The sequence below is a fragment of the Alternaria ventricosa genome, assembly GCF_023758065.1.
Source record: "Alternaria ventricosa strain BMP 2768 chromosome Unknown scaffold_16, whole genome shotgun sequence".
Lineage (NCBI taxonomy): Eukaryota > Fungi > Ascomycota > Dothideomycetes > Pleosporales > Pleosporaceae > Alternaria > Alternaria ventricosa.
Genome location: NW_026055696.1, coordinates 451241 through 477606, shown reverse-complemented (window position 1 = coordinate 477606; position 26366 = coordinate 451241). Strand labels below are relative to the sequence as shown.

General features: G+C 53.4%; 13 protein-coding genes across 13 annotated transcripts; 8 read left to right on the top strand and 5 right to left on the bottom strand.

Annotated features, from left to right (window-relative positions):
* Positions 1 to 1048: 1048 nt before the first annotated feature.
* Positions 1049 to 2804, bottom strand: URC1 (putative GTP cyclohydrolase; the record flags this gene model as incomplete). The annotated part of the gene is made up of 5 exons (XM_049346239.1): positions 1049 to 1054; positions 1104 to 1174; positions 1227 to 1853; positions 1905 to 2315; positions 2363 to 2804. 5 exons carry the CDS (start codon positions 2802 to 2804, stop codon positions 1049 to 1051), a joined length of 1557 nt encoding a protein of 518 aa, XP_049196640.1.
* Positions 2805 to 3383: 579 nt separating this feature from the next.
* Positions 3384 to 3880, top strand: J4E93_008337 (uncharacterized protein; the record flags this gene model as incomplete). The annotated part of the gene is made up of 3 exons (XM_049346238.1): positions 3384 to 3386; positions 3441 to 3482; positions 3533 to 3880. The coding sequence occupies 3 exons, from the start codon at positions 3384 to 3386 to the stop codon at positions 3878 to 3880; spliced, it is 393 nt and encodes a 130-aa protein (XP_049196639.1).
* A 347-nt stretch (positions 3881 to 4227) lies between these two features.
* On the bottom strand, positions 4228 to 5122 carry FUR1 (Uracil phosphoribosyltransferase, synthesizes UMP from uracil; the record flags this gene model as incomplete). Its single annotated transcript, XM_049346237.1, has 4 exons — positions 4228 to 4279; positions 4329 to 4500; positions 4547 to 4905; positions 4974 to 5122. 4 exons carry the CDS (start codon positions 5120 to 5122, stop codon positions 4228 to 4230), a joined length of 732 nt encoding a protein of 243 aa, XP_049196638.1.
* Positions 5123 to 5774: 652 nt separating this feature from the next.
* On the top strand, positions 5775 to 9119 carry J4E93_008335 (uncharacterized protein; the record flags this gene model as incomplete). The annotated part of the gene is made up of 2 exons (XM_049346236.1): positions 5775 to 8783; positions 8835 to 9119. The coding sequence occupies 2 exons, from the start codon at positions 5775 to 5777 to the stop codon at positions 9117 to 9119; spliced, it is 3294 nt and encodes a 1097-aa protein (XP_049196637.1).
* Positions 9120 to 10474: 1355 nt separating this feature from the next.
* On the top strand, positions 10475 to 11483 carry RHB1 (GTP-binding protein; the record flags this gene model as incomplete). The annotated part of the gene is made up of 5 exons (XM_049346235.1): positions 10475 to 10529; positions 10607 to 10746; positions 10898 to 11026; positions 11082 to 11307; positions 11359 to 11483. The coding sequence occupies 5 exons, from the start codon at positions 10475 to 10477 to the stop codon at positions 11481 to 11483; spliced, it is 675 nt and encodes a 224-aa protein (XP_049196636.1).
* A 985-nt stretch (positions 11484 to 12468) lies between these two features.
* On the top strand, positions 12469 to 14152 carry J4E93_008333 (uncharacterized protein; the record flags this gene model as incomplete). Its single annotated transcript, XM_049346234.1, has 6 exons — positions 12469 to 12494; positions 12540 to 12576; positions 12643 to 12715; positions 12774 to 13228; positions 13287 to 13914; positions 13983 to 14152. The coding sequence occupies 6 exons, from the start codon at positions 12469 to 12471 to the stop codon at positions 14150 to 14152; spliced, it is 1389 nt and encodes a 462-aa protein (XP_049196635.1).
* Positions 14153 to 14726: 574 nt separating this feature from the next.
* Positions 14727 to 15677, bottom strand: J4E93_008332 (uncharacterized protein; the record flags this gene model as incomplete). The annotated part of the gene is made up of 3 exons (XM_049346233.1): positions 14727 to 14759; positions 14819 to 15385; positions 15615 to 15677. 3 exons carry the CDS (start codon positions 15675 to 15677, stop codon positions 14727 to 14729), a joined length of 663 nt encoding a protein of 220 aa, XP_049196634.1.
* A 730-nt stretch (positions 15678 to 16407) lies between these two features.
* On the bottom strand, positions 16408 to 17869 carry SU2 (Eukaryotic peptide chain release factor subunit 1; the record flags this gene model as incomplete). Its single annotated transcript, XM_049346232.1, has 4 exons — positions 16408 to 17200; positions 17249 to 17592; positions 17639 to 17688; positions 17740 to 17869. The coding sequence occupies 4 exons, from the start codon at positions 17867 to 17869 to the stop codon at positions 16408 to 16410; spliced, it is 1317 nt and encodes a 438-aa protein (XP_049196633.1).
* A 699-nt stretch (positions 17870 to 18568) lies between these two features.
* On the top strand, positions 18569 to 20635 carry J4E93_008330 (uncharacterized protein; the record flags this gene model as incomplete). The annotated part of the gene is made up of 3 exons (XM_049346231.1): positions 18569 to 18741; positions 18790 to 19814; positions 19863 to 20635. The coding sequence occupies 3 exons, from the start codon at positions 18569 to 18571 to the stop codon at positions 20633 to 20635; spliced, it is 1971 nt and encodes a 656-aa protein (XP_049196632.1).
* Positions 20636 to 21104: 469 nt separating this feature from the next.
* Positions 21105 to 22334, top strand: J4E93_008329 (uncharacterized protein; the record flags this gene model as incomplete). The annotated part of the gene is made up of 1 exon (XM_049346230.1): positions 21105 to 22334. One exon carries the CDS (start codon positions 21105 to 21107, stop codon positions 22332 to 22334), a length of 1230 nt encoding a protein of 409 aa, XP_049196631.1.
* A 381-nt stretch (positions 22335 to 22715) lies between these two features.
* Positions 22716 to 23171, top strand: J4E93_008328 (uncharacterized protein; the record flags this gene model as incomplete). The annotated part of the gene is made up of 2 exons (XM_049346229.1): positions 22716 to 22836; positions 23005 to 23171. 2 exons carry the CDS (start codon positions 22716 to 22718, stop codon positions 23169 to 23171), a joined length of 288 nt encoding a protein of 95 aa, XP_049196630.1.
* A 461-nt stretch (positions 23172 to 23632) lies between these two features.
* Positions 23633 to 24394, bottom strand: 60S (60s acidic ribosomal protein P2; the record flags this gene model as incomplete). The annotated part of the gene is made up of 4 exons (XM_049346228.1): positions 23633 to 23963; positions 24013 to 24062; positions 24156 to 24211; positions 24370 to 24394. The coding sequence occupies 4 exons, from the start codon at positions 24392 to 24394 to the stop codon at positions 23633 to 23635; spliced, it is 462 nt and encodes a 153-aa protein (XP_049196629.1).
* A 193-nt stretch (positions 24395 to 24587) lies between these two features.
* J4E93_008326 (uncharacterized protein) lies at positions 24588 to 25460 on the top strand (the record flags this gene model as incomplete). Its single annotated transcript, XM_049346227.1, has 1 exon — positions 24588 to 25460. One exon carries the CDS (start codon positions 24588 to 24590, stop codon positions 25458 to 25460), a length of 873 nt encoding a protein of 290 aa, XP_049196628.1.
* Between the last annotated feature and the right edge of the window lie 906 nt (positions 25461 to 26366).

Genomic DNA, 26366 nt, shown 5'->3' with positions numbered 1-26366 from the left:
GAGTGGAGTCGTACGCAGTTCCCAACCACCCACAACCACGCACGCACAAAGAAGCGGTAAGCAGAAAAGGCACCAAAACAGCAAGCAAAGGAAAAAAAAATCAACGTGTACCAACACCAGCGGTCAACCCAATAAGCGGGCCGCTCCCGGCAATCAATCGGTGTCCTTTGCTCCGTTCACACCAACATCCCGTCCGTCTCATCCCCCCCCCACTTCCGCTACACACCAAATCCCAACACGTGCACACTTTCACCACAACACCCACATAACAATCCGCATTCTAGACCCTTGATTCCCACATTTCTCGCCTGCCTAACACGTGCAACACACCGGTAGATCGTTATCTCCAAACGAAACGGCGCATCTGCAGCTGTCAGGCCAGGTCATGCGCGGTAGGTGCGGGTAAGGCGACGCGCGGGTGTACAAGGGTGAAAGGGAAAACACAGCGACAGGGGCGATGAGGGGCATAGGGGACCGGGTATGCTGGTATCGGGACAGCGATCATAGTAGATGGGAGGAAGTCAAGCGGGAGGTTTTGTGCTGTTGCGGTTTAGTGGCGGTGCCGATGTATGCATGAAGTGACAGGGCTTGGGGCGTTTTCTTTCACGTGTGTTATGCGAGTATGACTGGAATTATGAGGTGGGTTTGCGTGGTGGGGGATGTGTATGGTAGCCGGTGGGTGTTTTGGCGATGGGAACGCGGTATGCGGAGGGAGGCGTGTGGACTGTGGATACGTGTGTTGAGGGGACTTGATGGTAAGCGATTGGTTGGGGGTGGTGTTGTTGGATTGGACGGTGGCTTGGCTGTTGCTATCTGCACGTGAAGATGGTGGTAGAAGTATCATATCAATCATCATATAGAGGTGATACAGTAAATATGTAAGCACGATCAAAAGTGAAGTAGTTTGAAGTGGCATGATGTGTTGTGTTTGGACAGGGCAGTTCTTTGTATGTACTATCATCACATGTCGACATGTGCAATCCGTACTGTACCACGAACGGTGGCTTACTCCTACAACATGTCACCTCGTTCATATCATCCGAGTTCTTCAATGCTAAGTTGAGGTCAGCACGGGTCCGTGAGGAGTCACCAGTTGCACTTACGTCGACGTCGTCCCAGCCACGACCCTTTACGTTTGCCAACTCGTCCATCGACATGACATGGCCGGTTGTGACTGCGACATCTGTTAGTAGTTGCCCAGAGCATCTGAGGGAGTGGAAACTTACAGTAGCCAGCTTGAATCTTAGCATCAATCTCGACACGACTATCCGCCGGGATCATATCGTCGGGAATGGGTACACGCTCATGGATAGGAATGCCTTGATCGACAATAGCATCGTGCTTCATGTTGGACATGCTGAGCATCCTGTCGATCTTGGTAATACCCAGCCAGTGCAGGATATCTGGCATCAGAGCCTGGAAGCGCATGTCCTTGACACCGGCAATGTTCTCAGTGCGCTTGAAGTACTCGCTGGCACGGTCCTCGCCTCGCTTTCTGGCGTTGTAGACGAGGTATTTTGTGACCTCACCCAGAGCACGGCCTTCCTTGCGGAAGTAGATGACAACACCGCTGCCACCCTTCTGGGCCTCTTTGACTGCTTCTTCGATACCGAAAGTGAGGTAGGGACGGCATGTGCAAATGTCAGATCCGAATACGTCACTTCCGTTGCACTCGTCGTGGATACGGAGGGCGAGCTTCGCACTGGGGTCGGACATCTTTGCTGGGTCACCGAAGATGTAGACTGTTAGACCGCCAATAGGAGGGAGGAAGAGCTTGATGTCGTGTCGGGTGATGAGCTCTGGGTAAGAACCACCAGTTTCTTCGAACAATGTCCGGCGTAAAGTTCCCTCGTCTTTCGAATACGTTAGTGGATGTAGTCAGAAATACATTTCGACTCACTTACCAATGTTGAAGCGCTCAGCAACACCAGGCAAGTACCATACAGGCTCGACTGCGACCTTGGTGACCGCAACTTCACCAGTCTCGTTGACGCAAATCTTGCCATCGGGAACAAGCCTGCCTTTCCTTACACTCTCCTCAAGTTCTGGCACTTTCATGTGTGCTCTAGTAATGGCAATGGTAGGTCTGATCTCAACATCATCCTTATCCATGGTTTCCTTGTACAGCCAGGGTGCAAGATGGCCGTATGGGTCCATGGCCACGATCTTCTTTGGGTCGCTCCATTGCGGGAAAGGACCGATCTTCGCGGCAGGCTCAGTGTTAGTGAAGTCTGGCTTGTGTGTGATGTCGAGGTTCTTGCTGGCAACGGCCAGAGCATTGTAGATGGAGTATGAGCCACCATGAGCACCGATAGCTACAAGATGTTAGAAAGCGAATGTATAGATGCTCGACTGTACGTACCGTTACGTCTTCGGATAGTGTTCGCATGTCTTGACACAACGACAGGGCCACGAACAGCAGGGTCCTTGGCACCCCATTGCATTGGCAACGGGTCGACACCGGCTTGGCCGGGATACGAAGTCAAGATGATCTTTGAAATCTTGGATACACTCGTGCGACGTGGTTGGGCATCAGCATTTGAAGGTGGCTGCTCATACTGCTCGCTAACAGCTTCTACGGACTTCTCTGGCTCAACTTCCTTCGCCTTCTCGCCGTCCAGCTTGCCATTGGCAGCTTCACTTGCTGCCTCGTCCTTGATTTGCTTGATGCCTGCCAGCATGTTCACACGGCCGTTGATCTTGTCGACTGAAGCTGCCAGTACGGAGTTCTCCGAGCGGAGCGCCTTGAGCCCATCGAGAATCTCCTTGAGGACAGCATCGCTGGTGGTGCTTTCAGTAGACATGTTTGGTAATGGAAAACCTCATACAAAGTAGTACAGGATCTCTGATCTTAAAGGCAAATAGCAATCGCGATTGCTGCGTTGGTATCGAGTCGTGAAACAAAGACCGGTGAGCTCCGGTGGTAGGACGAACACGCAAGATGATGTAGAAGTGGGTAGCGGACAGAGTCACAAACACAACTTTGAACAAACGTCAAAGGGGACCAGAAGAATCCAGAGAAGGAGGAGAAGGAAGGAAGAGGAGGAACAGCGTGGTCAGATATTAGGAGCTCGCCGGCGGTGGCAGCAGCGAACAGCTGACTACACACGTGCATGATGGTCGCGGCGAGCGCTGATAGGAGCGGGGGCGCTTATCGGCTATCGACGTATGCGGCAGCTGCAAGGGAGCGACAGGGATCTTGGCGGTCGGAACCACGCGAGACTCGAGACGCATTCAAGCCAAACTCGCGATTTCGCGTCACTGCACACGACAACGGCGCGACAAGCACCAAACACGGCTCTGGATATCCACACCACAATCGCTACTTAATAATTACGTGTACACACACCTTCCCCATCTGGCGACTCTAACCAACGCGAAAAATGGTGCGTTCCTCCCGGCTTCACGGTATCGCAGGCGCAAACTAACAGCAATGACAGGGCAAGCGCAAATCCTCCAGCAAGCCTCAAGGCCCCAAGAAGGCAGGCTCTACCCTATTCCCCTGATACCCCGCCGACTAACACCCCTGTAGAAGGAGAAACTCCCGACCACCTTCCAATGTCTCTTCTGCAACCACGAAAAGTCCGTCAGCGTCTCCATCGAGAAGAAGTCGGGTGTCGGCAACCTGCAATGTAAAGTCTGCGGCCAGACCTTCCAGACCAACATCAACTACCTCAGTGCGCCCGTCGACGTGTACGCCGACTGGATCGATGCGTGTGACGCCGTCGCGAAGGAGGCAGCCAAGGGCAGCGTCGAGACGGCGCGGAGTACAAATCGCATGGGCAGGATGCCGACGGCGCACAATCAAGAAGACGACGACGGCGACGGCGGTTTCATCGAACACGACGAGCCTGACGCTGAGGGCGAGTACGCGGACTGAGTCGCCAGGGGCCATCGCGCGAGGACGACCAGGCGTGAAGGCTTCAGGCCTTGTATAATACATGGGAACATGGGGAGCGGGTCATGGCTTGCACGGCGTTTAGGATACCAAAAAGGATCCGCAGATTCACGGTGGCGTTTCATTATCGTCGTCAGCGTCAGGCTGAGTGTGTTCACGGTTAGCTGAGCGCAGCCTGTAGAAATGTACACAGTAATCAAGCGTGTACATCAATGACCCTGACACGTGGTTTTCTCTAAATGAGACCATGCTACTACATGCTTAACTAAACCTAAGCCGCCTTGCGCCCAGCAAATGCTATCGATGAACCGGAGATGCTGTTGATTTTCTTACATGGTGTAGAAACGGTCGCCAAAGTCACCCAGTCCAGGGACAATGTAGCTACACGTCATATTAGTATGGAGCGGTCAGGAGGTTGGAGTAAACATACTTCTTCTCATCCAGACCCGCATCAACAAAGGCCGTGACCACTCTCACCTTGGGGAACTTATCCGCAAGGTTTTGCGCGCCTTCTGGGCTGGCAATGAGGTTGAGGAAGAGAATGTGCTCCTCTGGCACGCCCCGTGATTTGAGCACATCAATCGCCATGAGTGCCGAACCACCTAACTTCATCAGCAGTGATCACACAAACACGCCTTGTTCACTTACCAGTAGCCAGCATAGGATCCAGTAACAAGACCCATCTGTCGGCAATGTCCTCGGGCAACTTGTCGTAGTACAATTTCGGCTTGCTAGTCTCCTCGTCCCGCTGAATCAAGATCTTTCCAATGCGTACGCTCCTACAGCAGTCCCTCAAACCCTGCTCCATGGACTCTCCCGCACGCATGATCGAGACACCGCAGATCTTGCCCTCGAACTTGACACCGGAGTAAGTGCGGCCTACAGGGGTGGTGATCTCCTGAGACTCTGTTGGCAGGTGGTTGAGGCCTTCTTCGACAAGCAAACGGATTATGCGGTTGCTGTAGAAGATGAAATCTGCGCGGCCGGTGTTCCGATCACGTATCATGCTTTGATGAAGTTAGTACAGGTCTTTGTGCTTGACCATTGTCTTAGTCATGGTTCACGGGGCTCTTACGTGAGCAATGCTATCAGCTGAGGGGATTGGGGTAGGATGTGGACATTGGCCTGCTTGAGGGGAGTTGAGACGGTAGCTGTTGGTTTCAGATTTGAGGGACGGTATTCGGGGCCCAGGCATTGGGAAGGTGGATGCGAGTCGGAAGACATGGTTAGGGAGAGGCTGAGGATGGTCAGTCAAGGTCACGTAGCAGGAATCTAGTAGTATGGAGATGTTTCAGAGCCAAGATACAGCATCCTAGCAGGAGCGTTTGGGAATATGTAAACGTAGTCATAGTCTAAAATGGGCTTACCGGCGCGTGAATGTGTGAGTAAAGCTTGTGCTGTTGGAACACAATTTGATATTGTGGGGTGGTAAGAATGAGATCGAGGTGAGAGCAAGACCAAACGATAGAGCAGACTTTTATCAATGGATACGATGTCCAGATAAGAGGCAGGAAAGAGGAGCTGGAGCGTAGGTGGGCTAACAGTCTAGGCTCGTGACCGTCGGCGAAGTCCTTCACTCTGTTTGGGAAGGAGCAACCCATGCCCCGCTGTTTAGCGTGCCTGTCGTTCGGGACCCTGCTTGGATCACCAGCCACCATGCTAACAGCCGCTTTGAGCATTTCGCCGTGACTGTGATGAAGTCGCGACAATGAGAGAATAGGTTTGCGGTGAGCGAACGCGTGGACCGACGCTATCAAGCTGAAGGAGAGCGGGTGCCGAGACAAGCCATCCACGGTCCCTGGTGCCACCCGCCTGCTGCGAGATGCGCGTCTGAGCCAACTTTGGGAGCGTCACCACAACACGCCTACGCACCGACATGGCCACGACCATGTTCGCCAATTTCACGTCCGGCGACCGTCGCAAGAAAGTCTACGGCAAATCCGCGCGTCGCTCCACCCTGCCGCCGCCCCTTCCTGATTCCAACGATGACGCGCCGCCATCCCCAGACCGACCGCGGAAACATCCCGCAGCCTTCAACGGCTCGCTGAAGAAGGCCGGAGACACATTGAAGGCCAGCACGGGTCTGGAGAACGCGCGCGCAAGGACCGACGATGTCGACGTCTTCGATGTGCCCTCCGACGACGACTTCCTGTCGCGCCCGAAGCCCGCGAAGAAGATCGTAGCGAAACGTCGGGCACCTGAAGCAGGCTTGGAAACCTCGACTTCTTCTAGAAGGGAGGCTATGGTGGCATCCAAGAAGTCAGCAAAAGCTTCACAACCATTGCGCAAGCCTGACGATGCGAATACTGCCACCGCAAAGAAGACGCTGCCGACACCCGCGCAAGTTGCAAAGCCCGTACAGGCACCGCCACCGCCATCCTCGGATACGATCGCACCTCGGACACTACGCGGGAAGACGCCTCAGCCTGTGGAAGCACAGAAACAGGCGGCAAGGGACCCGAAGTCATCACAGAGGCCGGTGGCCAAGGTAAAGGCGTCTTCCGAGACGACGGCCGTTGCGCCGACAGCTACCAAGGCTCAAAAGAATGCGAAGATAACCTCGGCACTACCTGCGAAAAAGACGGCAGGAAAAGCTCTTGCCAAACCGAACGATGACCTCGCTGTGTTTGATATACCGATGTCGGACGAGGAGGCTCCGCCAACAGTCAAGAAGATCTCACGTCAAGCTCCGCAGAAAGCACGTAAAGAGCCTCCTGGGAAGTCCAAGACAACATCGGAAGAGTCTCACAAGGACACTACCGAGTCGGACGAGTCGAATGCATCGAACAAGCGAAAGCGCAAAGGGTCCATGTCGTCGACTGCCACAGTGGCTACGTCAGTGGTACAACAGACGAGTGAACAGTCGACGCATCAGCGGAGCCGGAAGGTTCAGAAGAACGGGGAAAGTGCTTCACCGGGGCATGCATCGCTATTACAGCCCGTCGCAAGCGCAACACGGAAAACGCAACCGCCAGCGCTGGCACTCAACAAACCGACAAGGACGAGGCAACGTACCGTACCTGTCATGGCACCGCGAACGATGACCAAGGGCCAGTCCTCTCCTGCTACTCTGAGCGGCATGATACCGAATCGCCAGGCTCCCAGGCCATCTCCTGTCAAGAAAATCCCAGACGTGCCTGAGTTGGAAGACGAGACTATGTATGACATACCAGATCCGTTGACCACCCCTGTTCGGAAATCCAGACCTGTCGTACCTGGCTCCGTGACACCGCGACAGAGGGATCTCTTCAGCGGCTTGCTAAGCGATTCATCGTCCTCTGCTACACCAATGCCAAGCCTGGCGAACTTACAGCTGACGGATCGCAAACCGAGATCACTTATCGGTAACCTGGCAAGATCAAAGTCTGATGTCACTCACAGTGCCAAGGCCCGTAAGACCAGACTCATTGACACTCTTAAACCAACCGAGACTAGCTCGGACGATGACGAAGAAGACACCAGCAGCGATGGTGGAGAAGAGTCGGAGGCAAGCTCAAAGCATCCTACGTCTGCAAGAAGATCTGCACGAGAAATCAGAAAAGATCAAGCTTCGACGACGTCCTCTGACGACATGGATGTGGACAAGCAAGCAAACGTGGACTCACAAACATCGCAGACAACGTCGGGTTTCGGCATGCGGCCAAGGCTCACCTACGCAATGGCGCGGTCGTACCTAAAGGAAGACAACCCAGAGGATGATCTACTGATCTCGATGGATCTAGACGATGGCTTTGGGTCTCAGTCCCAGATGGATACCAGATCTGTATCCGAGGATGACCCCGAGCAGAACAGTCAAGCACAGGCTCAACAAATTCACGAGCTCAAGACACGGGGGCGTAACATGATCATCGGATATGAAATCGAAATGATGATCGGAGACATATCCGTTACCAACAGTAAGAGTATGAGGCGTAGCGCAATGATCGATCTGTGTACCAAGATGGCCGATGAGACATTCTGTCATCAGCTTGTCGACTCAGCTCTGGCCCATCAGTTCTTCCAGAACATCGCCGGCGGTCGCGAGATCATCTTCGACTTTGTCGCTGCTGTCGCCACAGTATTCATCCTCCGTACCAACCCTACCCACTCTGTCCTAGACGAGTTACAAGAGACCGGCAGTTTCGCTCACTTGATCGAGCTAGCCAGCAATGATGCGGATATCAAGGACATCGCTAAAGATCGCAAGTCGAACATGTCAAAGATTGCTAAGGAATCGGTAATCACGTTTCGCACCCTAGTCCAGCAAAGCTCTATCTGGTCATCCAACCTAGTACAGAAGGTATCTCCCCAGCTTGTCGCGCTGAAAGCTATCGAGCTACTCATCATTGGTATGCGGAAGGCTGGCAATGCTGATAAGCTACTTGATCAAACGATGATCTCCCAGCTCGTTGAGATTGCCTCGAAATCGAATGACCGGTTGCAATCGGGCAAGGAGGGAAGCGCGGACAAAGTATGCCTGGAAACAGTACTTTCCATACTCGAGTCAATTTCTGCCACGAGGCAAATCCAAGCCTCCTGGCCGACTGGTGTGCTTCAGCGGATTGCAGACTTTATGCCTCGGTTCTTCCAGCCTGACAGCGCTGCACTGACTATGCCCGCTGTCAAGCTATGCATGAACTTGACGAACAACAAGCCAAAAGCTTGCCAGCCGTTCTCAGCCATGGCTTTTGTGCAGCCGTTGACGCAATCCATCATTGGAAAGTTTGAGTCGATTAGTACGGGGCTAGCAACGGAAAAGCGGACAGAGGTTTTGGATAGTCTCATCTTAAGCTTGGGTGCTGCCATCAATCTTGCGGAGTTGAGCGACGAGATGAGGCTTAACGTCGCTGATCAGATTGACGCTCTGGTCGCCATCTTCCTGGAGGGATCAAAGCGTGCTTCACAGGTACGTATGCGTTTATCAGTCATGGTTTCAACAATGCTAACCCTGCTTTAGGCTGCTTCTGTGGAAGAATCGCATTCTGGTGTAGCCATTGGATATCTTGCCGTGCTCCTTGGTAATCTGAGTCTCAACGACCAGATAAGGGCAAAGGTCCGCACGCTGCTACCGAACAAGCGACTTGACACCCTTATCGATAGCATCAAGGAATTTGTCCGTGTGCACCAACACGTTGACCAGAAGGCAGGAAATCTTGAGGGGGCAGAGGGTCAAGAGGCTTTGCAGTCCTATACGGCGCGCCTCATGCTTGTCGTGGAACGGTTGCAGAATGCGAGCACTTGATGGTGCACAGATGCAGAGACTTGACTCCGGTATGCCGCCTGGGCATTGATTCATTACTGATCAGACGCACTTTGTCTTTACTTGATTAGCCCTCGGGTTGTTTACTATTGGGCAGCAAGTCATTTCCCTCTTCACAGGTGGCTTCTTATTGGTTAGGCCTTTCGTGGCTATGGCATGATACCCCGAATTACGCGTATGCGGTCATTGCTGGGAAGGGATCGCTTGTATTGTATATAAAGATTTCGATACCCCAGCATCTTGGACAGAGATGTGGATAGTAACGGTCGTGCAGCGAGGCTCTTCAGGCTAGCAAATGGCCCGTAGCAAATATATGAGAAACCTGCAAGCTTGTACTGATTGAGCGACATGTCGTCTATTCGTCGCCGCTATCCGCTCGTATTCCCATCGCGTAGGCAGTAGAGGCTAAATGAAGGCTTGTAACCTCGCACGTACCCGTCCGTAAGGCTGCACCCGACCCAGAAGGCCGGCTCAAGTGACGCAACAGCCGGCATGTGGAGTGGCTCTGCCGTCGGGGCAATTTGCGAGATGCCTTCTACAGAACTTCCATGCAGCGGGCGTGTAATATCCGGGCGAGCAACTTTTTTCACTTTTGCAACGACTTGCATGTGATGGTTTCGCCTTGAGTCAAGAACGCCCGACATCATTTCGGCTAAGTTGTATGCTCGGGGCGTCGGGAAGGGCAGCGATAGTTTCTGACATTTCGGAGGTTCTTGTGGCGCTGAGTGGTTGTAGGTGAATGGAGTATCTGCAGGTAGTGTGCTGGACAGGTTTGCGCTAGGCTCGAGGCGATTGGCAATACGTAAATGAATGCTTCGAGAAGCTCTGGATTCGTCGGCTACGGGGTGCACTGTTCGGCTTGGATGGCCAGAACTGCGGAACCCAATACCAGCTGCTCGGTGCCAAACCCAAAGCGATATATCATGGTTGCCCAACTTTCATATGCGGACGCGAGTCGTTGCTGCTATATCGAGATGGGAGCCGGCAGACATGACGGCATCAGCACCCGGTCGGGGACTTTTTTTCGTGAGCGACGGCTGCTCTTCACCTACAACTCTGGCACGACGCTCGCCGAAGTTTACCTCGATCGCATCCTCACGACAGTAGCTACAGCGCTCGGGCCAGTGAACCAGCTTGTTCGTGCCACACGCACCCATCACCTGCAGCTAGACGGCGTCATTCCGGGCTGGAAGCTAGCTCCTACAGGCAATTGGCAGGTCCGAAGCACCAAACGCAACCTAGGCAGCTACATCGCAGCGGTGGACTGAAACAGCCAAACCTCGAACCTGGCGAGTCGTTCAGCTTCCTCACGACCTCCTCCCAAACCCAGCAGCAAGATGGCGCCCCCTCCCAAGCAGAGAAAGGTGGCCATTGTCGGCAGCAGAGCCGTCGGTACGTGGTTGCCCGAAGCTCGCGCAGGCTTCACATGCAAGTACCAACAAACAGCATACTGACGCGAGGGTGCACAGGCAAGTCGAGTCTGACGGTGCAATTCGTCGACGGGCACTTTGTCGACAGCTACTACCCGACTATCGAGAACACTTTCAGCAAGATGATCAAGTATAAGACCCAGGACTATGCGACTGAGATCATCGATACGGCTGGCCAGGTACATGAGGTTTTCTTTTCCCCCGCGTCGCGAAGCTCAGCCCAGGTCGACGCCCCACCTGCGATGCTTCACGCGCGTCTCTGCTGAGCATGCCATGCCGTGCACCTCAAGCTGTTTGTGAGCACCCGCTGACTCGGGTACCGCCTCCCAGGATGAATACAGCATTCTCAACTCCAAGCACTTTATCGGCATTCATGGCTACATGATTGTCTACTCGGTTGCCAACAAGCAGAGCTTTGAGATGGCGCGCATCATTCGCGATAAGATCCTGAACCACCTTGTGAGTCTGACATGTGACACGCTCTGCGCCACTGCCTAACCACCCCTCACACTAGGCCGTCGAATGGGTCCCTCTCGTCATCGTAGGCAATAAGTCTGACCTGCGTCCCGAGCAACGCCAAGTCACGCCCGAAGACGGCAAAGCCCTCGCCGCCGAGTTCAAATGCGCCCACACCGAAGCCAGCGCGCGCTACAACGAGAACGTACAAAAGGCCTTTGAGCTTATGATTGCGGAGGTGGAGCGGTCCCAGAACCCTGGTGAGCCCGCTGGCGGGAGCAAATGTACAGTCATGTAATTCCAAGATTCTTGACTGACATGAGCGCGTGTACCAGTCGGCGTGGACAAATACCCGGCTCTCCAGAAGGAGCGCGAGGATAAGGCGGAGAAGCGGCGGAACAGTGCGCACATGCTCAAGCACCCGTTCGATCATCTCACGAACGCGCTCAAGAAGAAGTAAGAGGAGGTATACTTTTGTTTGGTTGTTGTAGATGGCATAGACGGTGGCTGACTTGTCGCGATGATTCTTTTACGCGTTCTGGGTTTTCACTATCCTCATGGAAGGCAATAGTGTGTAATGGCGTAATGGTGTGAGCGGCGGTGTAATAGGCGTTATTATCTGGTATTCTGGGGTTCAAGCTGTTTGTCAATGACGATATTTCACGGCTGTAGTACTACGTATCACTTTACGTTACTTTCAACAATAGACGGTATACGTTCATGTCAGCTTGAAGTTGTGTACATGAATGTTCGCGCGGAGTTCTGAAGGTCACGCTGGGCCCTGCATGTTCGACTCGACAGGCTTGCGATGCACCGACCACCACCCACCATTTCTACCCACAGACCTTACAGTATTAGGAAGCTCGAAGCTTTGACGGAAAAGCTACTGCTTTCAACGGCACTTCTGTCCAGCCTACTCGATTCGGCAGTTTGAGCTTTGATGCTCTGCAAGACGTGTTTTGCCTGCGATGCTTTCCTGTAAACCTGGGCTTGGGAGATATAATCCATCTACAACATGCACAAATGTAGTCACAACACCACTACATACGTCATTGACTCTACCTTCCAAATAAGGCAGTTTCGCATCCCGCCCATCGAGTGCAGCACTTTCAATTCCCGTGGTATCCCAGCCAAAGAGGAAAACGCCAAGCGTTCTGAACAGACTCGTCCTGATTCGCTCTAGTGCGGGTCGCTCAATCTAATCCCTGTCGCTGTTTGAGTAAGGTGCGGGACACTGATGAGTCCCGCGTTTTGAACATCTCTCGATACGAGTCTACTCACACCACACACGACGGAATTCTGCTTGTGATACGCAAGCCGAGAGACGGACAGGATGCTCGATATGTACGTTGCCTCTTTTTTTTTGCGCGAGGAGAGGGTGGGGGCTGCTTGGATGCGCACGCGCTGAAGTTGGGCTTGGAGGGGCTGGAATTGAGGGAGTAGACATGGAGAGGGCGAGATTGGAGGTTGCGTTTGGGGTATGAAGAGATATGGGCTGACATTCGCGTCTATACAGAAACGACTTCATCAAGGAGCGCGGCGGCGAGCCTGAGGTATGTATTCCCCGACTCGTTCTTGCGCGACATTGAATGTTATTCCCATGCTAATACTGCGGCCAGAAAATCCGCGAGTCCCAGAAGAAGCGATGCGCGCCCGTCGAGATTGTCGACGAGATCATCGCAGACTTTGAAGGCAAGAGCGACTTCAAAACTCTTGTCGGGAAGGTCACTGGAACTTACACTGGCTACAGACCACCGTCGCACACAATACGATGCCACCCAATTCGGCTCCAAGATAAACGCGGTCCAGAAGAGCATCGGCGCCAAGAAAAAGGCCAAGGAAGACGCCTCCGAGCTGCTCGAGGAGAAGAAGAAGCTGGAGGCCGAGAAGAAGGAGAAGGAGGCCGAGGCTGCGGAGAAGCTGGCCAAGCTGCTCACAAAGACGAAGACGGTCGGAAACTACGTGTACAAGGACGTTCCAGTCAGCGATAGCGAGGACAACAACGCGGTTCAGAAGACATGGGCTCCTGCGGACCGGAAAGCAGAGTTCAAGGCAGATGGCATCCCACATCACGGTGTACTTGCGCGGTTGAACGGATACGACCCGGAGAGAGGTACCAAGATTGTTGGGCACAGAGGATACTGCCTGACTGGATACGGTGTCTTCCTCAACCAAGCGCTCATCAACTACGGTCTTGAGTTCCTGGTAAGCGCACGAAGAGAAAACTTGCAAAGAACGCTATACTGACATGATCATTCCCCAGTTCAGCAAAGGCTTCACACCCAACCAACCGCCCTTCTTCATGCTCCGGGACCAGATGGCGAAGACCGCACAACTCTCCGATTTCGACGAGGAACTCTACAAGGTCACCGAGAGCAAGGACAAGCCAGAGACCGACAAGTACCTCATCGCCACCTCAGAACAACCCATCTCCGCCCTTCACTCCGAGGAGTGGCTACACGACAAGGAACTGCCCATAAAGTACGCCGGATACTCCACAAACTTCCGGAAAGAAGCAGGTTCACACGGCAAAGACGCATGGGGAATCTTCCGGATACACCAGTTCGAAAAGGTTGAGCAATTCCTCCTCACAAACCCCGAGAAGTCATGGGAAGCTTTCGACGAGATGCTAGCCAACTCTGAGGAGTTCTACCAGAGTCTAGGTCTGCCGTACCAGGTGGTCGCCATTGTCTCTGGTGCGCTGAACAACGCTGCTTCGATGAAGCGCGATCTTGAGGCCTGGTTCCCTGTTACGGGTGGTGGAGAGTACAAGGAGCTTGTTTCCATTTCCAACTGCACCGACTACCAGACGCGCGAGCTGGAGATTAGACATGGAATTAAGAAGTTGAACGCTACAAGGAAGGAGTACGTTCATGCGCTTAACGGTACTCGTAAGTTACTCCCGCACCCCATCTTCTCGCTTGAGAAGGGAATCAGGAAACTAATTTGTGTGCTACAGTGTGCGCGACTGAGCGAACTCTTTGCTGTATCCTTGAGAACTACCAGACACCCGAGGGCTTCGTCGTTCCGGAGGTGCTAAGGAAATACATTCCGGGTCAGCCTGACTTCTTGCCTTTTGTCAAGGAGTGGAGGGCGCCCAAGGAACCTATTCCTGACCGGACGAAGTAGGGGGTTATAGCGCTTGGTGGGGGTGCGAGGATGCATTGGCGAACAGCATCGTGCCGGGGGATTCAAAAAGAAAAACCGTACGTACGCTGAGTCATAGCCTCGGTGGGTGGTGAAATAGTTAGTGAAGGAAATCACGAGAGAGCAATTCTACCCATCGTAGAGCGTTGAGATGCGAATGTGATCTGAATGACACTCTACATCTTCAAAACGTCGCTGTTTAGACCCACATCCCTCCTCCCCGCCACCCTCCACCCAACCATCACCGCCTCATTCTCCCCCTGTATCCCCCTCATCCACAAGCCTATTCTCCCAACTCCCCAACCACCTCCACCCCCTACACACCCTATCCAGCTCTCCCAGCGCTTTATCCACATCCCCCGTATCAGTATCAGTCTTCCTCCCCTTGAACTCCACAAAGAAAACATAATGCCAATTCCTTACTCCACTCGGCCTCGTATTTATACTCGTCAGATTAATCCCATGACGTGAAAACACCGTCAGGCAATTCGCCAGCGCACCAGGATTCGAATGCTCGATGGTGAAGGTGATGAGTGATTTCCAGGTGTTTGCGCTATTAGAGCTGGTTGATGGCGTCGTAATAGTAGTTCTGGAATTCGGCGCGGTGGTCGTCTCTGCACCCCCATCATCGTCTTTCCGGCGTATGACGAAGAATCTCGTGCTATTCCCCTTCTTATCGTTGATCTCCTTGGCAAGGACGTCCAGTCCGAAGAGCTCCGCTGCGATTTCACTAGATAGTGCGGCGGACTCGCCGGTTTTATCTTGACTCGCGATTTCCGCGGCTTTGCTCGTGGAACTCACGTCGTGCCTCTCAGCCGTCTTGAGGTACTTATCCAGGAAGTTCTTACACTGGCCCCAGGCTTGCGGGTGCGAGTACAATTTCTTGATGTGCGAGAAATCGGTTCCATCTCTTCCATCCCTTCCATCTCCATCTCCATCTTGACTACCCGAAGCATTCGCATACCCCAACAAACAGTGCTTAACAGCCACATACGCCTCTCCCGTAACAAGAATATCAGGATACTTGTTATTCAGGTCGGCGAAAAGGTCGAGGGTAAAGACTACACTGCCGTTTGAGCTGTTTTCAAAGGGGACGACGCCGCGGTATGCGGTGCGGGATTGGACGGCGGAGAAGACGTCTTCGATTGTTATGGAGGGGGTGAGGGTTACGGGTGGGGTTGTTGGGGTGGTTGGGGGGAAGGCGGAGAGGGCGGCCTGTGGGGGTGGTGTTAGGATGGGGATGTGGGGATGGTAGTTTGAGCTTGGGTTCAATGAGGGATGAGGGAGAAAAGGGTGGCATGTTTTGTTTGTGACGAATGGAAGGATATATGGGAAAGTGGTTGTGACAAAAGACTGAACCAGTGACATTGTCTGTGCAAGATGTTGGCCAGATTTGAGTGGGGGAACTCAATCACCACTATCCTCCTTTTATGATTTGACTCACCTGATGTGTGTAGCTGCCCTCCGGACCTAGGAAGGCCACGATACGTTTCTCTTCTTCTGTCATGTTTGTGTGTGGCTTCTGAGATGTAGCGTATGTACACAGATAAATCACTGGATCTCGGAATGACGTCGGAACCCGGTATCGGCGCTAGTAAAAGCAAAGACTAACTTGTCATCCCCATGGGGCGTGTTGCGCCCTAATGTTCGTCTTGAGATTGATCGAAAGGGTGGGGCCATGTACAAAGCATAGAACGTCACGCGCATCACTAAGAACATTCAATCTCATTTTCAAATCAATTTTATATTCAGCTGGAGTAGAGCGAGCGACAAGCTGACGCATATTGGGCGAGCAATCTGCCTGTCCTTCTTCCGTAAAGGACTACTTTTCAAGAGGTTCGCAATCGACAATTGACGGTAGCCATCCTTCTGGATCCCTATGCTTTCTAGTCCTTATTGTAGCTAAGTTAGAGCTTCTCAGACCGAGGTTTGAAGAGGTCGAGCCTGTATGGGGCTGCTGCCTCTCCACGCAAGCGAGAGCGGGTCGTGGTAAGAATGGTGCTGGTCGACCTTGTAAAAATTAGTCCATGGTTGCTGGGGGACGGATACTAGTCGTACATTGCAAACCCTCCATAGGCACTCCCATCTTACAATCTGGAAAGGCGAAGTGTCGTTGCTTCGACTACTCCGGCCTTGATCTCGGACACGTCTTTTTGACTTTTCGCGCAGGTAGCGGACGTTCCGTCACTCGAAGCGAGTGGGGACGCTACCTCGCAGTCAGCGAGGGCGCACAACCGTCAATCATCGTAGAATTCATCTTCATCTTCGTCGAAGTCTTGCAGTTGCTCAAAGTTGAGCGCATAACGGAGGATGGCGCCGATACCACCAAAGCCCTTGACGAACTGGTTGCCCTCGGAAGAACGGTCGGAAACAAACTCCAGGTTGGCACCAAAGTCACGGTACTTCTCGGCGAGCCACTCAAGCATAGAGCCTTGGTCGATGACTTCCATCTCTTGGCCGGTTTCCTTGTCCATGAATATGCTTCGGTCCTCTTCTTGCTGCTTGGTCGTGTGGAGGATGATTTCCGCGCCCGCAGAGCTCTTGAGAACCCAGCGAGTGATCTCCAGGTTCTCAAAGACAATCAGAGTCTCAGCAGCACCAGCCTCCAGAGCCTTCAGGGTGTCGTCGATACCGTAGCAGACCTTGCCAGAGTCCTTGGAGATGTGGTCGAAGTACTCGTTGATGAGCTTCTTCTCCTGAATGAACTTGACGTTGCTGAGGGTCTCGCCAGCCAACTCGATGGCCTGGTTGAAACCGTTCTCGCCTCCGTAGGACACGTCGACGACCTTGATGACCTTGGACTGCAGACGGTTGTCGAAGAGATCGGACTGGTTGAGGTCGTTCTTGAAGTCGGCGGAACCAGCGAGAATGATACCGGCTACGTTGACCTTGTCGGCGGTGATGAAGTTCTGTACAGCCAGTTCGGCGACCTTGCGGACGTAGTTGTGGCGCTTTTCTTCACGGAGACGGGCGAAACGCAGAGCGGATTGACCACCACGGCCGTGCTTCTTGGGAAGATCGACGGAGAATCTGCAACGATCAGTGGCCTGTAGGCTAAGAGGTATCGGTCGCACTCACTTGTGGACAATCTCACGGGTGTTTCCAGACAGAGTGCCAAAGAGCGCACCGTTTCCGTCCATGATAATGAAGCCAAACTTTTGATCCGATTCTAGCAGCTCGCTCAGGGCCTCGGTATGGAATTTGTTGTCGCAAAGGTATAGCGACGTGTTGATTGGCTTGAAGGGCTCGAAGTCGATATTGATCTTGCGCTCCTTGCCTTCTGCGGTGATAATTTCACCGCAGTAGACAACGAGGCCATTGGGCGGGACCTTTGAGTAGAGCTTGAGACGCTGCTGGGTCGAGGTAATGGCCGACAGGACGGAGAGACGGTTGACGCGCGACTTGATGTTGGAGGCGGTACCCTGGAAAATTAGTGACGGCGCCGGCGCAGGGTGTCCTGGTACTCACGAATTCTTCAGCCAACATCTTCGCGGCACGTGAAACCTGATCCTTGGGCGCTACACATGGTCAGTCTGCGGCATTTTGCTAGGTCGTCAGGTGTCACCTACGGATGATGAGGGAAATCATGGATGTGCCATTTCCGCGGGCTGCTTCGAGACGCTTGATTAGCTTCTTGACCTTCCAGATCTCTATGTTCTTCTCGGCCTCATTGGGCTGCTCATTCTTCCCGGACGACATGGTCGCGGCGGTGGTGTCGAGGTGAGGTAGTGGTGTTGGTGGGGTCGAGAGATTTTCTTGTTCGGCGAGGGGCAAGAACAAGCGACGTAGCTGCCGACTGGCGGCGGGAGGAGGGTGGAGAGCGCGGCCTGTGACTGCTGCGCGCCTTGGCTACGTGAATGCGAAAGTGTTTAGAAGAGGCAAACGGCAGCCCACTCGGCTTATGTGAATTTATTTGTCCCTGACTGTGCCCGTAAGGCAGCACAGTCACGGTAGGGCAGTCGACTGGGCGCTGACAGAGGCTCGCTTGCACGGCCACTCAGCGGGCGGCGGGCATGGAGAGCAGCAGCAGCGCATGTGCAGTAACCCGTTATCAGCGCGTGCCTTGGGTAGCTCCGGCTGGGGGCAGCTATGACGGCAGACCGGCGGGGCCGCATGAATCCCTCGTGATAGCCATCTTGACTTTCTGCGTCTTTCTATGGCAGACGTGCCTCGCTCGGCGCTTCTTTATATAATCAGGACGGTCATGGATAGCGGCTATCACCCGCAATCCACCAGGCGCAATCTCATCCCGACGATAGCCAGCTATCGACTCAAGTAGCTCCCGCCTCCCTGCAGGGTTTGAATCAACAGTTTTAGACGATATATCGCCTGTCCTGCCCCATACGTTCTTCTTGGTCGCGCCTGCCCCATTCGTTGTGACGCCCTGACGTACTCACCATGGACAACAGAGGGAAGCAGCCATCCGCCTGGAGCGCCTACGACTCCAACCGCCCATCCATCGACTCGGACACGGAGAGCCATGTGCAGTGGGACGAGCTCTCGAGGCGGCCCAGTGGAGAGAGCAATGCCGGGAGGTGGACGGGCACCGCGGGAGAGCTGCGCAGGCGGAGGTGAGCATATCGCGCCACTCGCGTGTCACGACAGCTAACAGACGGCAGGTCTTCCGTAGGACAGCAGATTAGCGCGCTGGGCGAAGTTGGAGGCGTCAACAGCATAAACAACTTTGCGCGATCGTGGCAGCGTGCAGCCGGCTTCTTCGAGATCACCCCCGTGCGACCCTCCTTCCGCGTCGAGACAGACGACGAAGGGGACGACACAGAGGAGTCCGACTTCTCGCGCAGCGGACTGCCCACACCAGTACCCGACCAACGATCCGCACTGCGACAGGCCTTCCAGAACGAGGGACGACGCGCATCCGACAATGCCATCACAGACGAAGAGAATGGCGCGACCGAGCGGAGCCAGCTGCTGCCCAACGGCGTCGAACAGCGCCTGAGAGGGAGAGGGTCGAGCATCTTCCAGATCGAACCTTCGCTATCGTCACCCTTCGGCGCGAGCTATGGCACGGGATACGGCAGTCTGAGTTCGCGCGTCAACGAGTCGTCCATGCGCCATGCCGGCCGCCTCTTCACAGAGCAACAGATGAAGGGCGTTGGGGAGCCAGAACAAGAACGAGAGCCGCTCCTGGTCAAGCAGGTCGAGGAGGACGGACACATTATCAACGTAGTTGTTGGTCAATCCACCCTACCCCAGACAATCTTCAACTCCGTCAACGTCCTGGTTGGTGTTGGACTGCTCACATTGCCACTTGCGCTCAAGTACTCTGGATGGCTGATAGGCATGGTTTTCCTAGCGTGGTCTGCCATAGTAACCGGCTACACTGCAAAGCTACTTGCCAAGTGCCTTGATGTCGATGGTTCCCTCATCACCTTTGCTGATCTTGCGTACGTCTCTTTTGGAACGAAAGCGCGGGTAGCCACCAGTATTCTATTCTCTTTGGAGTTGCTAGCAGCATGCGTAGCACTGGTCGTGCTTTTCGCTGACAGCATGGACGCTCTTATCCCCGGTTGGGACGTTTTCCAATGGAAGATTGTCTGTGGGCTGATCTTGATACCATTGAGCTTCCTACCCCTCCGCTTTCTGTCATTCACATCTATTCTGGGTGTAATGTCTTGCTTCGGAAGTGAGTTCACAACTACATGCATCATATTCGTCAGCTGACATGGAATAGTTACCCTCGCTATCTGGGTCGATGGACTTGCCAAACCCGACGCTCCCGGCTCCATCCGCCAGCCCATGACTCAATACCTGTTCCCCGACAACTGGATGACCGTGCCACTCTCTATTGGCCTACTCATGTCTCCTTGGGGTGGCCACTCTGTTTTCCCGAACATATACCGCGACATGCGACACCCATACAAGTACAGGAAGGCCGTCAATGTCACCTACATCTTCACCTACTTGATCGATGTCGGTATGGCTTGCGCTGGTATCCTCATGTTCGGAGACGGTGTCAAAGAGGAAGTGACAAGCAACATCTTCCTCACCAAAGGCTTTCCTCAAGGCATCTCCGTTTTCATCGCCATCTGCATTGCCATCATTCCGTTGACCAAGATCCCGCTCAACGCACGCCCCATCGTCAGCACCTTGGAAGTCCTCTTCGGTCTGGACACGCGCTCTCTGGCCATGTCCTCGTCCATCGACGGCATGAGCGGACTCACTCGAGGAGCGCTCAAAATCACCCTTCGCATCGTTACCATCGTCATATTCGTTATCATCGCAATCGTATTTCCTTCCTTCGACCGCATCATGACACTTCTCGGCAGTGTCGCTTGCTTTAGCATTTGCATCATCCTACCCTTGGCGTTTCACTTGAAATTGTTTGGAAAAGAGATATCTAGTGGGGAGAAGACGATGAACTGGGTGTTGATTGTCGTCAGCACTATTATGGCTATCATCAGCACTGTTTTTGCATGCCTGCCCAAAGAGATGATTGGGGCTTAGGAACGAAAGTATGGAGATCATGACGATGTCGGAATGACAATAGTTGTCTGGTAATGTGTTTGTTTAGTAAATGTTTGATATCCGGGTGGTAATTGGCATGGCGTTCTTGTGCATTTGGAGGGTTGTTCTCAATATGAAATATTATTCTGCATAGCATCAAGTAAGTTCAAGGTCACCAGTCTCGTAGTATGCTTCTTGAGAAGAGAGTGTGAGGGCTGTGTAGCAGTTGAAATCTGGGCGTGCAAGTGTGCAGAACAGAATTTGGGTATCATGTGACCAAGGCGCAGTGAATGGTTTGAATGGGTTTAAATATGCTTCTTGAGTGTTAGTGCGAATGGAGGCCAAACTGGACTCCGCCGCTCCACCGCTCACTTACTGGCTGCGTTTGCTCTCTCAACTTTACTCGATATCCTGCATAGACTCACCGGTCTCGACTCCTATCCCCAACTATTCAAACCCCCCTAACTGGATGAAGATGCGCGCATCGTATCTCACGTCACGCTCGATGGGGCTGTTACTGCTTTCCGCAACTTCTGCTGTGGCTATTGTTCTCCCGGCTGGTCTTTCTAACACTACCCTCATCTCGACAACCAATACCACCTTCAACAACAAACTCCACTCCGCTACCGGAACTGGCCCAGTCAGAACCGCCGCTGATGACTTATGGACACTGGCTGTCGCCCGTGGCGCCAAGCTCCTCCAAGGCATGAGGTCCAGCGACGCTGAAGCCGCGGCTCTCTACGGCCTAGGCACCACTGCTGAAAGTCCATTCGACGGGGACCTCGTCGCCAAGCTACGTGAATGGGGTTACAACGATGCGACTGAGGAGCTCGCGAAGTCAGCAGACGAAGCATGCGACTTTGACGACCCCTACATGAAGACAGCCTTTGACGAACTAGCCATCGGAACCAAGAGCATGCGCCAGGGTGGTCCAAACCATTGTTTCCAAATCGAGCATGCCAACGGTCCAGCCATGAAGAAGGACGAAAACGGCGAAATGCCGGAATTGGAGCGTCAACGGTACGAGGTCTGCGGCAAGGAATATCGTGCTACGGGCGCACAATTCAATATTGGCGCCAACTCACAGGCAGGCGCGATATACGGAAACGAGCTCTTCTCTCCCGCAAGAAATGCAAGAAATCTATGGTTTGAAGACCCCCATGCCGATGCCTTGCCTGCGATACGCAGTGTCTCGGATATGGCGTGGGCGGTCTGGAATCGCGTTCATACCAACCCGCGAGAGTTCCAGAACATCAGGTACCTGTTCGTTATGCAAATCATGAATCCAGAGACGCGTCAACACGTTAAACGTGCCCGGCGTACGCTGTCGCCACCGAAGGGGGAGGTGCCGGATCCCTGGCCAGGAACCGATTTTAGCATGGAGACGGACGCTGGGAAAGCTCTGTTGGGAAGCCCTGTTGGGCGATGGGCTGGCTACTTCCTTATGCAGCATAAGAGGCGGTTGGGAGGTAACAAGGTCATCTCCAAGGTGAGAGTGTTCAAGGGGTTGGAAGACGAGAACTGGCCGTATTTCCTGTTTTACGTTGCTGGTACCACGGCGTCTGCAGCGAGCGAAGAGGCAGGTATGGGGGTGGCTGATGTATACAATGAGACGCGAGTTATGCGAAGAAGTGATGACGGAAGAAACGTCGTTCGGGAGCATGTGTTGAGGATGACACTGCCAAAGTCCGTAGACTGAGCGTCTTGTTGTCGGTTCTAATCATAACATCTGACCTGTTGCCAATCCAACACCCATACATACCCAGCACTTCCGGAACTTGCAATAAGAAAAAAAAAACCATGGGACTCAAAATCGTTGAAGAGAGACAAGGAAGTCAGCAACCCCGAACCTTGAGTGTGTCCGTCTTCCCCAAGGCTGACTAACCCCCATCGGTCCCTCCGCGGCTGAACCTCCGATGCGCAAAGCTTCAAGTACGTCAATCCAGAACAAAAAACCACGGCCCGCCCACATCTCGCGAGCCCGCGCAATCAGCCACGACCCTCTCCGTCCTCCACCCGAATAACCTCCCGATACATACCGGCGCAGTCTCGCGACCACATATACACACAAGAGAAAAAGATGGACTCCCTAGGTGGTGGCGGTTTCGGCAACGCCGACTTGAGCAAGCTGTCCGACCGCGACAAGCAGGAACTGCAGCAATTCGCTATGAATGAGGGACAGAAGGCTAGGATTCAATCTTGTATGTTTTGGAACTCTCTTAAAAGCTTTCTTGGGGTGCATTGGCTCTGTGCGTCATGGCTTCACCTCCTCCCTCTGTGGATACAACAGCCCACAATACCGTGCACCCAAGCACCTCCCAGTTCCCACTCCCATCAGTACCCTTCGCTAACTCAACTCCTCCAAACAGCGATACACTCCCTCACCGACACATGTTTCCGCAAATGCATCCCTGCGGGTACCGTCAAGGCGGGCAAATTGGACAAGTACGAGGAGCCGTGCATGCGGCAGTGTGTGGATCGGTTCTTGGATGCGAATATGGTTGTGCTGAGAGAGTTAGAGAGATTGAGGGGATAGATGGGGCACAAGAGAAGAGAGGGGAGGGGTGAGACGGGAGTGTATGATAATGAGACTTGATGATCTGTACAACACTGCATGGCGGGAAGCGTTGGGTGCATGTCACTGGAAATGGAGATATGAGGTACATGATAGACATTGCGCTGCGTCCAGCATTGCATTGATCTCTCCTACCCAGCAAACTTTCATGGCTATTCGAATGTTTCTGTGGCTGAAAGATCGAGCTATGTTGCATGTCCAGGAATCACAATTCAGGAAAGAACGATATCACAGCACGGAAATGTAAAACTTGTTGAGGACCAAGTCCAACTTGGCGTCATGTGGAAATCTGATTCATTCGAGTCACCGTGACTACGTTTATCCCATGAACGCCCGCCATGCATATCACATCGCTTTTTCCATTGCCGGGTATAACCAGACCCTATCATGACCATGCCTTCCCTTATACAGAGATCACCTCTTTAAACGATGGCGAGCTTGGTGGCCGCAATGTCGAGAGCGTCGACATCGGCGGTAAGGCGGCAGAAAGCCTTCTTTGAGCCGTCGGGGCGGATCAGGGTGTTGATCTTGACGCAGCTGACGTCGTACTGCTTCTTGAGGGCGGCGGCGATCTGGCGCTTGTTGGCCTTGACGTTGCAGATGAAGACGAGGGTGTTGTTCTCCTCAATCTTCTTCATGGCCGACTCGGTGTTGAGAGGGTGGATGAGGACCTTCTCGGCGTCCATGCGGGGGGCATGGGGGACCGACTTGCGAGGGTACTTGCCGGCGCGGGACAGCTCGAGGGTCTTGGGGCTGCGACACATTAGCAGGCAACATCTCGCAGTCTTGGGGTCGGGCATACCGGTGGAAGCTAGTGTTCTTCCTGATCGCGCGCTTCTTGTTCGCATACGACTGTCATCTCGTTAATTGTGCCCATCACACGAGAAGTACAGCCCGTCAGAGGTATGTTTCTGACACGACTCAAGAGGATCAAGGGAGGCTTACGCCGCGGAGGGCCGCTTTGGCAGCAGCATTGGCCTGCTTGCCAGTCTTGGTAGGGGCTGTGATGGATGTTAGCGATGAGCGCAATGGGAGGGTCGCTGATCGAGGCGCATTCGCAAAGTTCCCTTTTCCACAGACTGCTGCCGTGGTCCGGTGCCACTTTGCGACATTTATGCTCCTCCTCGATTTCGCGGTTGCGGTGTCTGCGTTGACGTACTCTTGGATACGGCCTTGGGTCCCATTTTGGCGGTTGTGGTGGTCCTGGAGTTAGTGTCGAGAGTCGCAATCGAAAAGTTGTGGTTTTTGCTCCGGCTACAAGTCGAGTGTGGGAAGAAAGCACGCTAGCACACTAGCGCCAAATCCTTGCATCTGAGCTCTCGGCGTCGCTCAACCATCACCTTACCTCAGCCATGTGACTGCAACATCAAAATCGTCATGGTCGTCAAAAAGCGCCAAAAGACTCTGTCGCATGGCCGACCACCCGTCAGCAAGCCGAAAGAGCGTATGACCTCGGAGCGCTCCAGGACTATCATTCGCACCCATCACCGACTACAGAAGGAGCATGCAGCAGCTCTGAAGAAAGGGGATGTGAGCTCAGCAGAAGAGATTGCGCAAGCTATCGAGAGAAATGGAGGCATCAGGATGTACCAGGCGGCAAGCAAGCAAGGTCAGGCGAAAGACAGGGGTGGTGATTCTAGCAAGCTGTTAGTCGACTGGCTCCAGCAATCCAAAGTTTTGGACCCCAAAGCACGGGATCGTCGTAGGGCTGGCGACGCCGAACTCAGATGTCTCGAAGTCGGAGCTTTGTCAACTAAGAACGAGATCTCAAAGTACGCAAGCGTCATCGACATGACGAGGATCGATCTGAACAGTCAAGGGCCGGGCATCGTAAAGCAGGATTTCATGGAGCGGCCACTTCCTACATGCGACGATGAGCGCTTCGATATAATCTCCCTATCTCTCGTACTCAACTATGTTCCGGATGCAGTTGGTCGAGGCGAGATGCTCAAACGCATCACCAAGTTCTTGAGAAAGGGCGTTGCATGGACTGAGACGGCCGATTCTGTGTTGCCAGTTCTATTCTTTGTTCTACCTCTACCGTGTGTGGACAACTCACGCTATCTCGACGAAGATCTGTTTCTGGGTATCATGGGCGATCTAGGTTTTACGATGAGATTCAGCAAGAACACTTCAAAGCTGTGCTACTACTTGTTTGCCTTGACAAATGAGCCCAAGGCTACGACGGCTGAGAAGAGGAAGATCAGAGACGGACCGGGAATGAACAACTTCTGCATCGTTGTGGAATGAACGTCCAGATGACGGCAGCTTGTCATTAGTTGCTAGATTACGCCGTCCACAACTTTACTCGGCGACGAAGCAAGGCGAGAACGCGCTCAAGCGCAATTGATTCGTCATACAGGTCACAGATGACCAGGAAGAAACTACTCTCGTATTCTTTGGGAAGACCAAGATGTCGCGACATCGCAGCGGTTCTGGTTGGCATGGCCCTGTTCCAAGCGGGGACTTCGAAGTGTGTGCTGTCACCGCGACTACGACAATTCTGGCTACACTCAAATGCAAGTGAATTCTCAGCGAACAATCTCTCTGGAAGGAGCCGATATTTAGATTGATGGTAGGAGTACCACCGACGCCATCGCGGGGCTGTCATTGTATGCTCTAGCCTGTTGTACTTGTATGGGGAAGACTTCGGATCCACATCTACGCATTCTTACATCCGTTTATGGTTTCACAGTTCTGATATGGTCAACAGTCTACAGATTGGGTTCTATCTAAGCGCAACGTGGAGAACGCGGGATCATGTAGCAGGTTCGTCGACGATGTTGCGGGCGCCTACCGAGTCAACAATATCCACCGGACCATCACCGGACTACGCTCGGTATTTCGTGTAATATATACACTGGTTCTAGACTCACTAGTAGTTACCACGCGACTGTACTACACGGCCGATAAAGTCCCGAAGTGCCACAAATCGGTTTCCTTGAAACGCTTTGGTTCCCGAATTAGTATCGCATAGCCACACAACACACTCGCGGCGTTACTGCTAAACAGCGCATCATGCTGCGACTGCGCAACAGGCAGTTGTAGAACGTCGCTTGCAGTGTTCTACTTTTCAAAATTCGGTTCCCGGCAGCGAATTTCAAAACTACTGCGTGTTCCCGTCTTCTCATCTCACGCATGTTTGATCGCCTTTTA